At 38.9% G+C, this 16,216-nt stretch overlaps 1 protein-coding gene across 3 annotated transcripts in view; it reads right to left on the reverse strand.

The window, feature by feature from the left end:
• LOC120943551 (multidrug resistance-associated protein 1-like) overlaps nucleotides 1–16,216 on the reverse strand; it is a 650,821-nt gene that overhangs the window by 341,979 nt on the left and 292,626 nt on the right. For all 3 annotated transcript variants that reach the window (XM_040356917.1, XM_040356914.1, XM_040356915.1), the window contains 2 exons: nucleotides 15,456–15,543; nucleotides 14,215–14,284 (listed from right to left, as the gene is read on the reverse strand). In XM_040356917.1, the coding sequence (XP_040212851.1) occupies nucleotides 14,215–14,284; nucleotides 15,456–15,543 (158 nt within the window). The remainder of the gene's footprint in view (nucleotides 1–14,214; nucleotides 14,285–15,455; nucleotides 15,544–16,216) is intronic.

The following is a 16,216-nucleotide window of genomic DNA, read 5'->3' on the forward strand; positions in this document are numbered from 1 at the left end:
TCCACAACCGTACATGCGATCGATACAGCGACTTCACCGTTTGAAAGACACGGCCCTTGTGAACGCATCGATATGAAATTTATGTTGATAAACTTAAAATTGTGGCCATGCCAGCGATTTAGAAAAGAGCGTCTTTGTGTGTTTTGCAGGAACATTTTTAAAATTTTTAACATGACGGTCAATGAGAGTGGTTTTGTCGCTCTTGTCCTTTAGAAGCTCCTGGAACTAAAACTAAAATACGTATCACAAAACTGATCACATTGCCTGAAACCAGACAAGCATACCTACGTTTTGATATATAAATTGTGTATGACAAGTAGATCTTGTGGGCGTGAGAGCAATTTGTTCGCCCTTTTTTTAAAGATAATTTTTGTTTTCAAAGATCTCCACTCTAAAGGTCACATGACACACTCTAAACCTGCTCCATAGGATTACATTATAACCGATAAAAAAAATCACTAAACGTAAATTGCGTTTTCACAAAAACCGTATAAGATATCAATCTGAAAAGTCATGTTTGGATAGCTGAATATTTTGTGACCGCTTTAAAGTTTGTTTGGTGTCTGTAAGTGAAAGTATGAAGGAGCTGAAACTTTTGGCAGAACGTGTGTTTTGAAGCAGGAAAAAGGATGTTCTCATTGACTTCAATGTTAAAAAAAAGTGTCTAAAAGCTTAATATTTTAAAAAGTATAAATAGTACAAAAAAACTTGAAGAAGTCCCATCGTTAGCTGAATGAGACGAACATTTTAAAAGTTAAATGGTCTCAATAGCTGAAAGTATGCAGAAGTTACGCAGAGCCAAAAAACGTACGGAATAAAATTAAAATTAAGAAGAAGAACTAGAAAATGCATTCCCTGAGGAAAATGCGAGTGGGAATGCTGAATTGCTGAGCCCGCACCAAAGCCATTCACCATAACCACTACACTATCTTTAGGACACACAGCTCCTTTCTCTATCTGCAAAGTAGAGAGTATGCTGACTTCCTGGTCGCCCCTCCCCCCTCAAGAGGTTTCCCCTCCCCCAGGTCAGTGAGGAGGAATATTGCACTGAGGTAGAAAGCTATTTATGGAAAGAAATTCCATTACAAACGCCTTTTAATTCACAGACCAATACATTAATTACGCCTCCAAACAAAACGTAATAAATCCACAACCGTACATGCGATCGATACAGCGACTTCACCGTTTGAAAGACGCGGCCCTTGTGAACGCATCGATATGAAATTTATGTTGATAAACTTAAAATTGTGGCCATGCCAGCGATTTAGAAAAGAGCGTCTTTGTGTGTTTTGCAGGAAAATTTTTAAAATTTTTAACATGGACGGTCAATGAGAGTGGTTTTGTCACTCTTGTCCTTTAGAAGCTCCTGGAACTAAAACTAAAATACGTATCACAAAACTGATCACATTGCCTGAAACCAGACAAGCATACCTACGTTTTGATATATAAATTGTGTATGACAAGTAGATCTTGTGGGCGTGAGAGCAATTTGTTCGCCCTTTTTTTAAAGATAATTTTTGTTTTCAAAGATCTCCACTCTAAAGGTCACATGACACACTCTAAACCTGCTCCATAGGATTACATTATAACCGATAAAAAAATCACTAAACGTAAATTGCGTTTTCACAAAAACCGTATAAGATATCAATCTAAAAAGTCATGTTTGGATAGCTGAATATTTTGTGACCGCTTTAAAGTTTGTTTGGTGTCTGTAAGTGAAAGTATGAAGGAGCTGAAACTTTTGGCAGAACGTGTGTTTTGAAGCAGGAAAAAGGATGTTCTCATTGACTTCAATGTTAAAAAAAAGTGTCTAAAAGCTTAATATTTTAAAAAGTATAAATAGTACAAAAAAACTTGAAGAAGTCCCATCGTTAGCTGAACGAGATGAACATTTTAAAAGTTGAATGGTCTCAATAGCTCAAAGTATGCAGAAGTTACGCAGAGCCAAAAAACGTACGGAATAATAAAATTAAAATTAAAATTAAAACTAGACAATGCATTTCCTGAGGAAAATGCGAGTGGGAATGCTGAATAGCTGAATTGCTGAGCCCGCACAAAAGCCATTCACCATAACCACTACACTATCTTTAGGACATACAAGCAGTGTTCAGTACTTATAAAGCCCAATATCACACAGCTCCTTTCTCTATCTGCAATATAGAGAGTGTCCTGACTTGACTGGTAGCCCCTCCCCCCTCAAGAGGCTTTCTCCACATGAGGTGGGGGAGGAGGACTGCACTGAGGTAAGGAAAGCTATTTAGGGAATCAAAATACCATTAGAAACGCTTTCATCCACACGCAAAATCAGTTATCGAAGCCTTCAAACAAAACGTAATAAATCCACAACCGTACATGCGAACGATACAGCGACTTCACCGTTTGAAAGACACGGCCCTTGTGAACGCATCGATATGAAATTTATGTTGATAAACTTAAAAATGTGGCCATGTCAGCGATTTAGAAAAGAGCGTCTGTGTGTTTTGCAGAAACATTTTTTAGACTTTTTAACATGACTCTTGTCCTTTAGAAGCTCCTGGAACTAAAACTAAAATACGTATCACAAAACTGATCACATTGCCTGAAACCAGACAAGCATACCTACGTTTTGATATATAAATTGTGTATGACAAGTAGATCGTGTGGGCGTGAGAGCAATTTGTTCCCCCTTTTTTTAAAGATAATATTTTTTGTGGATGATCTCCACTCTAAAGGTCACATGACACACTCTAAACCTGCTCCATAGGATTACATTATAACCGATAAAAAAATCACTAAACGTAAATTGCGTTTTCACAAAAACCGTAAAAGATATCAATCTGAAAAGTCATGTTTGGATAGCTGAATATTTTGTGACCGCTTTAAAGTTTGTTTGGTGTCTGTAAGTGAAAGTATGAAGGAGCTGAAACTTTTGGCAGAACGTGTGTTTTGAAGCAGGAAAAAGGATGTTCTCATTGACTTCAATGTTAAAAAAAAGTGTCTAAAAGCTTAATATTTTAAAAAGTATAAATAGTACAAAAAAACTTGAAGAAGTCCCATCGTTAGCTGAACGAGATGAACATTTTAAAAGTTGAATGGTCTCAATAGCTGAAAGTATGCAGAAGTTACGCAGAGCCAAAAAACGTACGGAATAAAATTAAAATTAAAACTAGAAAATGCATTCCCTGAGGAAAATGCGAGTGGGAATGCTGAATTGCTGAGCCCGCACCAAAGCCATTCACCATAACCACTACACTATCTTTAGGACACACAGCTCCTTTCTCTATCTGCAAAGTAGAGAGTATGCTGACTTCCTGGTCGCCCCTCCCCCCTCAAGAGGTTTCCCCTCCCCCAGGTCAGTGAGGAGGAATATTGCACTGAGGTAGAAAGCTATTTATGGAAAGAAATTCCATTACAAACGCCTTTTAATTCACAGACCAATACATTAATTATGCCTCCAAACAAAACGTAATAAATCCACAACCGTACATGCGATCGATACAGCGACTTCACCGTTTGAAAGACACGGCCCTTGTGAACGCATCGATATGAAATTTATGTTGATAAACTTAAAATTGTGGCCATGCCAGCGATTTAGAAAAGAGCGTCTTTGTGTGTTTTGCAGGAAAATTTTAAATTTTTTTAACATGGACGGTCAATGAGAGTGGTTTTGTCACTCTTGTCCTTTAGAAGCTCCTGGAACTAAAACTAAAATACGTATCACAAAACTGATCACATTGCCTGAAACCAGACAAGCATACCTACGTTTTGATATATAAATTGTGTATGACAAGTAGATCTTGTGGGCGTGAGAGCAATTTGTTCGCCCTTTTTTTAAAGATAATTTTTGTTTTCAAAGATCTCCACTCTAAAGGTCACATGACACACTCTAAATCCCTTCCATAGGGTTACATTATAACCGATTCCATTTTCTGAAAAAATCGCTAAACGTAAATTGCGTTTTCACAAAAACCGTAAAAGATATCAATCTGAAAAGTCATGTTTGGATAGCTGAATATTTTGTGACCGCTTTAAAGTTTGTTTGGTGTCTGTAAGTGAAAGTATGAAGGAGCTGAAACTTTTGGCAGAACGTGTGTTTTGAAGCAGGAAAAAGGATGTTCTCATTGACTTCAATGTTAAAAAAAAGTGTCTAAAAGCTTAATATTTTAAAAAGTATAAATAGTACAAAAAAACTTGAAGAAGTCCCATCGTTAGCTGAATGAGACGAACATTTTAAAAGTTAAATGGTCTCAATAGCTGAAAGTATGCAGAAGTTACGCAGAGCCAAAAAACGTACGGAATAAAATTAAGAAGAAGAACTAGAAAATGCATTCCCTGAGGAAAATGCGAGTGGGAATGCTGAATTGCTGAGCCCGCACCAAAGCCATTCACCATAACCACTACACTATCTTTAGGACACACAGCTCCTTTCTCTATCTGCAAAGTAGAGAGTATGCTGACTTCCTGGTCGCCCCTCCCCCCTCAAGAGGTTTCCCCTCCCCCCAGGTCAGTGAGGAGGAATATTGCACTGAGGTAGAAAGCTATTTATGGAAAGAAATTCCATTACAAACGCCTTTTAATTCACAGACCAATACATTAATTATGCCTCCAAACAAAACGTAATAAATCCACAACCGTACATGCGATCGATACAGCGACTTCACCGTTTGAAAGACACGGCCCTTGTGAACGCATCGATATGAAATTTATGTTGATAAACTTAAAATTGTGGCCATGCCAGCGATTTAGAAAAGAGCGTCTTTGTGTGTTTTGCAGGAAAATTTTAAATTTTTTAACATGGACGGTCAATGAGAGTGGTTTTGTCGCTCTTGTCCTTTAGAAGCTCCTGGAACTAAAACTAAAATACGTATCACAAAACTGATCACATTGCCTGAAACCAGACAAGCATACCTACGTTTTGATATATAAATTGTGTATGACAAGTAGATCTTGTGGGCGTGAGAGCAATTTGTTCGCCCTTTTTTTAAAGATAATTTTTGTTTTCAAAGATCTCCACTCTAAAGGTCACATGACACACTCTAAATCCCTTCCATAGGGTTACATTATAACCGATTCCATTTTCTGAAAAAATCGCTAAACGTAAATTGCGTTTTCACAAAAACCGTAAAAGATATCAATCTAAAAAGTCATGTTTGGATAGCTGAATATTTTGTGACCGCTTTAAAGTTTGTTTGGTGTCTGTAAGTGAAAGTATGAAGGAGCTGAAACTTTTGGCAGAACGTGTGTTTTGAAGCGGTAAAAAGCATGTTCTCATTGACTTCAATGTTAAAAAAAAGTGTCTAAAAGCTTAATATTTTAAAAAGTATAAATAGTACAAAAAAACTTGAAGAAGTCCCATCGTTAGCTGAATGAGACGAACATTTTAAAAGTTAAATGGTCTCAATAGCTGAAAGTATGCAGAAGTTACGCAGAGCCAAAAAACGTACGGAATAAAATTAAGAAGAAGAATAATAAAAAACGAATATCAATACTGGGAATGCTTATTAAAGCATTCCCACTAATAATAAAAAACGAATATCAATACTGGGAATGCTTATTAAAGCATTCCCACTAATTAAGAATAATAAAAAACGGGAAAACTGGGAATGCTTATTAAAGCATTCCCACTAATTAAGAAGAAGAATAATAAAAAACGAATATCAATACTGGGAATGCTTATTAAAGCATTCCCACTAATAATAAAAAACGAATATCAATACTGGGAATGCTTATTAAAGCATTCCCACTAATTAAAATTAAGAAGAAGAACTAGACAATGCATTTCCTGAGGAAAATGCGAGTGGGAATGCTGAATTGCTGAGCCCGCACCAAAGCCATTCACCATAACCACTACAGTATATTTAGGACATACAAGCAGTGTTCCTTCAGTACTTATAAAGCCTAATATCACACAGCTCCTTTCTCTATCTGCAATATAGAGAGTGTCCTGACTTGCCTGGTCGCCCCTCCCCCCTCAAGAGGCTTTCTCCACATGAGGTGGGGGAGGAGGACTGCACTGAGGTAAGGAAAGCTATTTAGGGAATCAAAATACCATTAGAAACGCTTTCATCCACACGCAAAATCAGTTATCGTAGCCTTCAAACAAAACGTAATAAATCCACAACCGTACATGCGATCGATACAGCGACTACACCATTTGAAACACAAGGCTTTTGTGAACGCATCGATATGAAATTTATGTTGATAAACTTAAAAATGTGGCCATGTCAGCGATTTAGAAAAGAGCGTCTGTGTGTTTTGCAGGAATTTTTTTTAGACTTTTTAACATGACGGTCAATGGGAGGGCGTTTGAGGCACTTGTCCTTTAGAAGCTCCTGGAACTAAAAGTCAAATGCCTATCGCAAAACTGATCACATTGCCTGAAACCAGACAAGCATACCTACGTTTTGATATATAAATTGTGTATGACAAGTAGATCTTGTGGGCGTGAGAGCAATTTGTTCGCCCTTTTTTTAAAGATAATTTTTGTTTTCAAAGATCTCCACTCTAAAGGTCACATGACACACTCTAAACCTGCTCCATAGGATTACATTATAACCGATAAAAAAATCACTAAACGTAAATTGCGTTTTCACAAAAACCGTATAAGATATCAATCTAAAAAGTCATGTTTGGATAGCTGAATATTTTGTGACCGCTTTAAAGTTTGTTTGGTGTCTGTAAGTGAAAGTATGAAGGAGCTGAAACTTTTGGCAGAACGTGTGTTTTGAAGCAGGAAAAAGGATGTTCTCATTGACTTCAATGTTAAAAAAAAGTGTCTAAAAGCTTAATATTTTAAAAAGTATAAATAGTACAAAAAAACTTGAAGAAGTCCCATCGTTAGCTGAACGAGACGAACATTTTAATAGTTGAATGGTCTCAATAGCTGAAAGTATGCCGAAGTTACGCAGAGCCAAAAAACGTACGGAATAATAATAATAAAAAACGAATATCAATACTGGGAATGCTTATTAAGCATTCCCACTAATAAAAAACGAATATCAATACTGGGAATGCTTATTAAAGCATTCCCACTAACTAGAAAATGCATTCCCTGAGGAAAATGCGAGTGGGAATGCTTAATTGCTGAGCCCGCGCCAAAGCCATTCACCATAACCACTACACTATCTTTAGGACACACAGCTCCTTTCTCTATCTGCAAAGTAGAGAGTATCCTGACTTCCTGGTCGCCCCTCCCCCCTCAGGAGGTTTCCCCTCCCCCCCAGGTCAGTGAGGAGAAATATTGCACTGAGGTAGAAAGCTATTTATGGAAAGAAATACCATTACAAACGCTTTTAATTCACAGACCAAATACATGAATTAAGCCTTCAAACAAAACTTAATAAATCCACAACCGTACATGCGATCGATACAGCGACTTCACCGTTTGAAAGACACAGCCCTTGTGAACGCATCGATATGAAATTTATGTTGATAAACTTAAAAATGTGGCCATGTCAGCGATTTAGAAAAGAGCGTCTTTGTGTGTTTTGCAGAAATTTTTTTTAGACTTTTTAACATGACGGTCAATGGGAGGGAGATTGAGGCGCTTGTCCTTTAGAAGCTCCTGGAACTAAAAGTCAAATACCTATAGCAAAACTGATCACATTGCCTGAAACCAGACAAAAATACCTACGTTTTGATATATAAATTGTGTATGACAAGTAGATCTTGTGGGCGTGAGAGCAATTTGTTCCCCCTTTTTTAAAGATAATTTTTTTTGTGGATGATCTGTGCTGTAATGGTCACATGACACACTCTAAAGCTGCTCCATAGAAACACATTATAACCGATAAAATTTTCTGAAAAAATCACTAAACGTAAATTGCGTTTTCACAAAAACCGTAAAAGATATCAATCTAAAAAGTCATTTTCGGATAGCTGAATATTTTGTGACCGCTTTAAAGTTTGTTTGGTGTCGGTAAGTGAAAGTATGAAGGAGAAGAAGCATTTGGCAGCTCGTGTGATTTGAAGCAGGAAAAAGGATGTTCTCATTGACTTCAATGTTAAAAAAAAGTGTCTAAAAGCTTAATATTTTAAAAAGTATAAATAGTACAAAAAAACTTGTATAAGTCCCATCGTTAGCTGGACGAGATGAACATTTTAAAAGTTGAATGGTCTCAATAGTTGAAAGTATGCAGAAGTTACGCAGAGCCAAAAAACGTACGGAATAAAATTAAAATTAAAAATAATAAATTTACGGATATCAATACTGCTTATTAAAGCATTCCCACTAATAAAAAACGAATATCAATACTGGGAATGCTTATTAAGCATTCCCACTAATTAAAATTAAGAATAAAAAATTACGGATATCAATACTTATTAAAGCATTCCCACTAATAATAAAAAACGAATATCAATACTGGGAATGCTTATTAAAGCATTCCCACTAATAATAAAAAAACGAATATCAATACTGGGAATGCTTATTAAAGCATTCCCACTAATAAAAAACAAATATCAATACTGGGAATGCTTATTAAATCATTCCCACTAATAAAAAACGAATATCAATACTGGGAATGCTTATTAAGCATTCCCACTAATTAAGAATAATAAAAAACGAATATCAATACTGGGAATGCTTATTAAAGCATTCCCACTAATAATAAAAAACGAATATCAATACTGGGAATGCTTATTAAAGCATTCCCACTAATACATTTACGGATATCAATACTGGGAATGCTTATTAAAGCATTCCCACTAATAATAAAAAACGAATATCAATGCTGGGAATGTTTATTAAAGCATTCCCACTAATAATACATTTACGGATATCAATACTGGGAATGCTTATTAAAGCATTCCCACTAATAATAAATTTATGGATATCAATACTGGGAATGCTTATTAAAGCATTCCCACTAATAAAGGATAAAAATAAAAAACTAATATCAATACTGGGAATGCTTATTAAAGCATTCCCATTAATAATACATTTACGGATATCAACACTGGGAATGCTTATTAAAGCATTCCCACTAATTAAAGGCGTTTGTAATGGTAATTCTTTCCCTAAATATCTTTCTTACCTCACTGACCTGGGGGGGGGGGGAGAGAACCCTTTTGAGGGGGAGGGGCGACCAGGAAGTAAGGACACTCTCTACTTTGCAGATAGAGAAAGGAGCTGTGTGTCCTAAAGATAGTGTAGTGGTTATGGTGAATGGCTTTGGTGCGGGCTCAGCAATTCAGCATTCCCACGCATTTTCCTCAGGAAATGCATTTTCTAGTTAGTGGGAATGCTTTAATAAGCATTCCCAGTATTGATATTCGTTTTTTTATTATTAGTGGGAATGCTTTAATAAGCATTCCCAGTATTGATATTCGTTTTTTATTATTAGTGGGAATGCTTTAATAAGCATTCCCAGTATTGATATCCGTAAATGTATTATTAGTGGGAATGCTTTAATAAGCATTCCCAGTATTGATATCCGTAAATGTATTATTAGTGGGAATGCTTTAATAAGCATTCCCAGTATTGATATTCGTTTTTTATTATTAGTGGGAATGCTTTAATAAGCATTCCCAGTATTGATATCCGTAAATGTATTATTCTTTTTATTCCGTACGTTTTTTGGCTCTGCGTAACTTCTGCATACTTTCAGCTATTGAGACTAGAGGTAGACCGATATGGGTTTTTCTCTGGCCGATGCCGATGCCGATATTTAGAAATCAGGGCGGTCGATGGCCGATATATGATGCCGATTTTTTTGGCCGATTTTTGGATTGGTATGCATTGTGGAGGGGGATGGATGGATGGTGCTGGGCATGGGTGGGGGATGCGTTGTGGAGGGTGATAGATGGATGGTGCTGGCCGTGGGTGGGGGATGGATGGTGCTGGCCGTGGGTGGGGGATGCGTTGTGGAGGGGGATGGATGGATGGTGCTGGCCGTAGGTGGGAGATGTGTTGTGGAGGGGGATGGATGGATGGTGCTGGCCGTAGGTGGGAGATGTGTTGTGGAGGGGGATGGATGGATGGTGCTGGCCGTAGGTGGGAGATGTGTTGTGGAGGGGGATGGATGGATGGTGCTGGCCATGGGTGGGAGATGTGTTGTGGAGGGGGATGGATGGAGCTGACCATGGGTGGGGGATGTATTGTGGAGGGGGATGGATGGAGCTGACCATGGGTGGGGGATGCATTGTGGAGGGGGATGGATGGAGCTGACCATGGGTGGGAGATGTGTTGTGGAGGGGGATGGATGGAGCTGACCATGGGTGGGGGATGCATTGTGGAGGGGGATGGATGGAGCCGACCATGGGTGGGGGATGCATTGTGGAGGGGGATGGATAGAGCTGACCATGGGTGGGGGATGCATTGTGGAGGGGGATGGATGGAGCTGACTATGGGTGGGGGATGCATTGTGGAGGGGGATGGATGGAGCTGACCATGGGTGGGAGATGTGTTGTGGAGGGGGATGGATGGAGCTGACCATGGGTGGGGGATGCATTGTGGAGGGGGATAAATGGAGCTGACCATGGGTGGGGGATGCATTGTGGAGGGGGATGGATGGAGCCGACCATGGGTGGGGGGATGCATTGTGGAGGGGGATGGATGGAGCTGACCATGGGTGGGGGATGCAGTGTGGAGGGGGATGAAGATGATTGAGTTGCATTGTGATAATGGATGAGGATAAGAGTTACATTGTGAAGAGGCTCATATCCACCCAGAGTCATCCTCATCCATTTTCACAATGCAACTCAATGCTAGCTTGGGAGTCTGCAGGGGGCACAGCAGCACACATTAAGTTTTTGACTTGCCCTCCATCCATGCAGGGAAGGAAGAGGGGGTAGTGCTGGCCACGATCACCCGACAGGGCCCAATCAGTACATTCATCCCCAGTCCAATCCATGAGGGCCCAGCCTCTGACATAATCCTGCCAGGCACCCCTCTTCTACACATGTTCCTTCCCAAAAAAGATCCCAGTGGATGCATCCCCCCCTCCTATATAATATAAAGGTCCATCAGACATCCTCACTGCTGTCAGCTCATCAGCTGAAGATCTCCATTCTCTGACAGCTCACCCCCATCCTGTAATGGGCTCTCCCTGTCTCCCCCACCCTTTGATGGGCTCTCTCTCCTGTCTACTCAGCACCCCCGGGTCCGGTGTGAAGAAATGCCCGGCTCCTGCAGTGCTCGGCACCCCCACCCTGTGGCACACAATGACGGTCCGTGTGTATGAGTGAAGGGTTGATTGGTTGGCTGTGGATGCCGGTGTGGGAGGAGTAAGGAGAGGGAAGACACACTCGCCATCGCTCATCTTGATCTCCACATAGATCCCGATCTGGATCTTGCCAAAGCTTCCTGCCATGCTCAGCTCCCCTCCAGGCGGCAGCGGCTCGGGCTTGTGACATGATGTTTAAACATCATGCTTTCTTCCTCTGCTACAGCCCGCCGAGGTAGGGGGGGCGGGGCTGGGCGGTGCTACGAAACTTGTTTCTCTTCTCTATAAGGGCCGGCGCAGGCTATCAGCGGCGCGGATGAATGATTTCATCTGCTGCTGTAGGTGGAACGGGCACTGGAAAGCAGGGCATAGTGTAGCGGCCGAAAATCGGCCTAATTTTCACAATAATCGGCCGATGCCGATTTCTTAAAAACGGGCAAATATCGGCCGATATATCGGCCGGCCGATATATCGGTCGACCTCTAATTGAGACCATTCAACTTTTAAAATGTTCATCTCGTTCAGCTAATGCGGGGACTTCAAGTTTTTTTGTACTATTTATACTTTTTAAAATATTAAGCTTTTAGACACTTTTTTTTTTTTAACATTGAAGTCAATGAGAACATCCTTTTTACCGCTTCAAATCTCACGTGCTACCAAAAGTTTCAGCTCCTTCATACTTTCACTTACAGACACCAAACAAACTTTTAAACGGTCACAAAATATTCAGCTATCCGGCTATGACTTTTCAGATTGATATCTTTTATAGTTTTTGTGAAAAACCAATGTACGTTTAGAGATTTTTTCAGAAAATTGTATCGATTATAATGTGTTACTATGGGGATGATTTAGAGTGGACGATGACATCACTAGAGTGGAGATCATTGAAAAAAAAAAGGGGGAACAAATTGCTCTCACGCCCACAAGATCTACTTGTCATACACAATTTATATATCAAAACGTAGGTATTTTTGTCTGGTTTCGGGCAATGTGATCAGTTTTGTGATAGGCATTTTACTTTTAGTTCCTGGAGCTTCTAAAGGACAAGAGTCCCAAAATTTCCAGAAAATTTTATCGATTATAATGTGTTTCTATGGAGGTGATTTACAGTGTGTCATGTGATCATTACAGTGCAGATCATTGAAAACAAAAATTATCTTTAAAAAAAGGGGGAACAAATTGCTCTCACGCCCACAAGATCTACTTGTCATACACAATTTATATATCACAAAATATTCAGCTATCCGAAAATTACTTTTTAGATTGATATCTTTTACGGTTTTTGTGAAAAAGCAATTTACGTTTAGTGATTTTTTCAGAAAATGTTATCGATTATAATGTGTTCCTATGGAGCAGGTTTAGAGTGGACGATGACCTCACTAGAGCACAGATCATCAACAAAAAAAAATATCTTTAAAAAAGGGGGAACAAATTGCTCTCACGCCCACAAGATCTACTTGTCATACACAATTTATATATCAAAACGTAGGTATTTTTGTCTGATTTCAGGCAATGTGATCAGTTTTGTGATAGGCATTTTACTTTTAGTTCCTGGAGCTTCTAAAGGACAAGAGTCCCAAAATTTCTCCCATTGACCGTCATGTTAAAACGTCTTTAAAAAGTTTCTGCAAAACACACAAAGACACTCTGTTCTAAATCGCTGACATGGCCATATTTTTATATTTATCAACATAAATTTCATATCGATGCTTTCACAAGGGCCGTGTCTTTCAAACGGTGAAGTCGCTGTATCGATCGCATGTACGTTTGTGGATTTATTAAGGTTTGTTTGAAGGCTTAATTCATGTATTTGGTTTGTAAATTAAAAGGCATTTGTAATGGTATTTCTTTCCCTAAATAGCTTTCTTTACCTCAGTGCAATATTCCTCCTCACTGACCTGGGGGGGGGGGGGGGAAACCTCTTGAGGGGGAGGGGCGACCAGGAAGTCAGGACACTCTCTACTTTGCAGGCCTTTTCTAAATTGGATAGAATTCTGGTGTTAAAGTGATCTCCAAAAGCAGATAATTCTCAAGTCATATTAAGATTTTGCTTTCTTTCAGTCCGACTTCTTTTTCTTTCTTATTTCTGTTATCTGGTTTTTTTGTCCCCTCTTACCTCATGGAATTATTGGCTTATGCCATTTTGGATGTGTGTGACAGCAGTAGTACTTCCTGCCATTGTTGAAGCACGGGATAAATATTTTCTCTTGGGCCCTCTCAGAGGGTGATTGCTCTTGGAGTTTGTTTTGTATTGTTAGCCTCTGTTATTTGGGCTGTAATACGCTGTACTCTCCCAGATTGTTATGATCACTGATGTCTTTATATGTCCATTCTTTGAACAAGTGGAGCATACCATATGATTGTTTTCTTTGTCTTTATATATTAATAATTGATTGAAAGTAAAGAAAAAAAAAAAAAAAGGATTGCAACTTGCTAGAGGTAAAGGAAAGTGCTTTATTCAAGCACAAATTCTTCAAAACTTTCTAGTAATATCTAAATATGCTCTATAGACTTAGGCTCCATGCACACTGAAGCTGATAAAAGCTATAAAAAATGCTTTGCAGGGAGCCTTTCAATTTTTTTTTGCGTTTTTGCAATAGCTTTAATCAGCGTTTTTCAGTGTAGGTAGCTTTTTTTTTTTTTCAATGGATAAAAAAAACGCTAAAAACGCTGGCGCCGGCGTTTGAGCATTAAGCATTTTTCAGCGTTTTGCATTTTTTACCGCCAAAAAATGGCACTTTGAATGCAAATTTCGGGCGTTCAGAAAAAAGCCAATAAACTCCAGAGCTCATTAACACTAAAAAACGCCCAGGTGTGCATGGGCACATGGGCCAACATAGAGTTCAGTTTATGGGCTTAAAAAAAAACAAACAGCCAAAACGCCAATAAACTGCAGTTTATCAGCTTCAGTGTGCATGGAGCCTTAAAACTTTAAACTTTTAGCATTAAAAAATTCAGTCTTTACTAAATGCCACCAATAACAATACAAATTTGCAGGTCTGAATCTGATACATCAGGCATATACCTGTATGTGCACATGGCAATAAATACAACAGAAAAAAAAACTTACTCTTTTAGCGAGGGGGGGTCACTTTTAGACCAGGAGAATGTGGCATTTCTCAGATCAATACATCCATGACCTAAAAGGAATACAGTAATAAATGGTAACGGAATCCAGGACTTAGCCTACATGACCATATTGCAATCTGCCAAGCTATTCAACTTCCCTTGAATTCATATGTAGCTACTGTCAATTCAGCAATAACCTAGTGATATAAAAAGGGTGATGTACTATCTTTTTTGTTCATTGATTAATAATGATTTCATTCCAACATCCTGGAATCCCATACTGTGGGCTGCCATTGCTCTCCTCTTCATTTGAAAATATATTTTTGTTGGCTATCAGGCCAATCCAGTGATATAGCAGTGCTTTCATTTCCTGAATTTTGCGAGCAATGTGACTTTTTGATCCAAAAACTTGCTTCTGGTCAGTGAAACAAAGTATTTCAGCCATAGACAGCCAGGTAGTTACTCTTGAGGTAATTCAGTCAAAAGCATACCTCAAATCTGACCATCTACTTTCACACTATTTAATTTGTGTTTGTTTTTTGGTTGTGGATAGAGTAGAAAAAAAAGTTAGATTTCCCAAAGATATTTATTTCTGTTTGTGACCAGATTTGAGAGCTATATATGAATAGGAGGGCAATAAACAACCATACTTCGCTATATCGTTGTAATCTTTTTTCATGCCTCCTTATTTTTGTCATGCTGCCTGGGTTCTTGTTCCCATGTTACCTCTTTTTAAATGCCTGTGATACTGTGTATGCATGAAATGAAGCCAATGACATTATGCTCTTCATCTTGCACATGTACCATATGGCAATGCAGGCATCTTTTGGGGTATAAGACCCTTCCCAGAGATCTCAAGAGTTCTTGGAAAAGGTTGCTTTTTTTCCCCTAGTTTATGTCATACAGCGCATGTACAAGATTAAGTGCACGTGCAGTATGACAATACTGCAAGATCTCACAGATTAGTTATGGGATTTCCCTAAAGGCAATGGTGAAGTATGCTGTTCCCTCAGAGTGCATGCACTGGTGACATCACTGGCTGCATCAAAAGTAAAGATCTCCTAAAATGTGCACATTTAGGAGATATTTACTAAAGGCTTACCTATAGGTAAAAGTGATGCATGGAATACTCCCACTTTAGGACAGTGTTGAACTGCTGTCCATTTTTACTGAAGTCAGGCTTTCATAACTGCTCAAGTTCAAAGATCTAAATATCCATCAGTACATATACAATACACTTACTATTTTTCTGGGTCTCTCTAATTATGCTGTCCGGTTCAAGCTCCTCATGAGATAGGAAAACTCTCAAACGCTTTAATGACACGCTTGTCTGTGTAAGATCAAAGAAAAATGTTGTATTAATTTAAAAATAAACACACACCGAGTTGGCTGTGCCCACTTTTTAAGAGGAGTACAGTCTATGTTTCAATATAAAACTCCACTGCCAAATACAAACTTCATATAAGGCTGTGGGTCTTGCATTATCAGTTGAAGGAGTTAAGTAAAACCAATACTTCTAAAGCCCAGACTTCCCAAAAAATACATTTTAAGTCTCTGCACAGGACTCACCATCATATACATCTTTCTGGAATTTCACTACTTTTTAAGCTGGCCATACACTGATCAAATTTAGGCCAGTTTGGGAGGGACCAGCAGCATTTTAATCAGTGTGAGGCAGCAAGCTATATCTTTTAAACAGAAAGCATATTTTACTGCCCTTAAAGTGACCAATGTCATTCTTTTTGCTATGCTATTTAGCAGTATATGTGCACAGAGGTTGTATTAAGCAGTTTATTGCCTTCTCTCTAATGTCACAGCTCTCTAGCAATCTTTAAAAAGCAGTTAAGAAAAGTCTTCAACCACTTAAAGACTGCCCACCGCATATATATTGTGGCAGGGTGGCTCTATTGCGCGAACCAACGTACCTGTACATCGTTTCATGCAACCGATAGTGCGGGCGCGCCCTGCACAGAGGAGGAGCCTATGCACGTGCTCGGCGGACC

The sequence above is a fragment of the Rana temporaria genome, chromosome 6, assembly GCF_905171775.1.
Source record: "Rana temporaria chromosome 6, aRanTem1.1, whole genome shotgun sequence".
Lineage (NCBI taxonomy): Eukaryota > Metazoa > Chordata > Amphibia > Anura > Ranidae > Rana > Rana temporaria.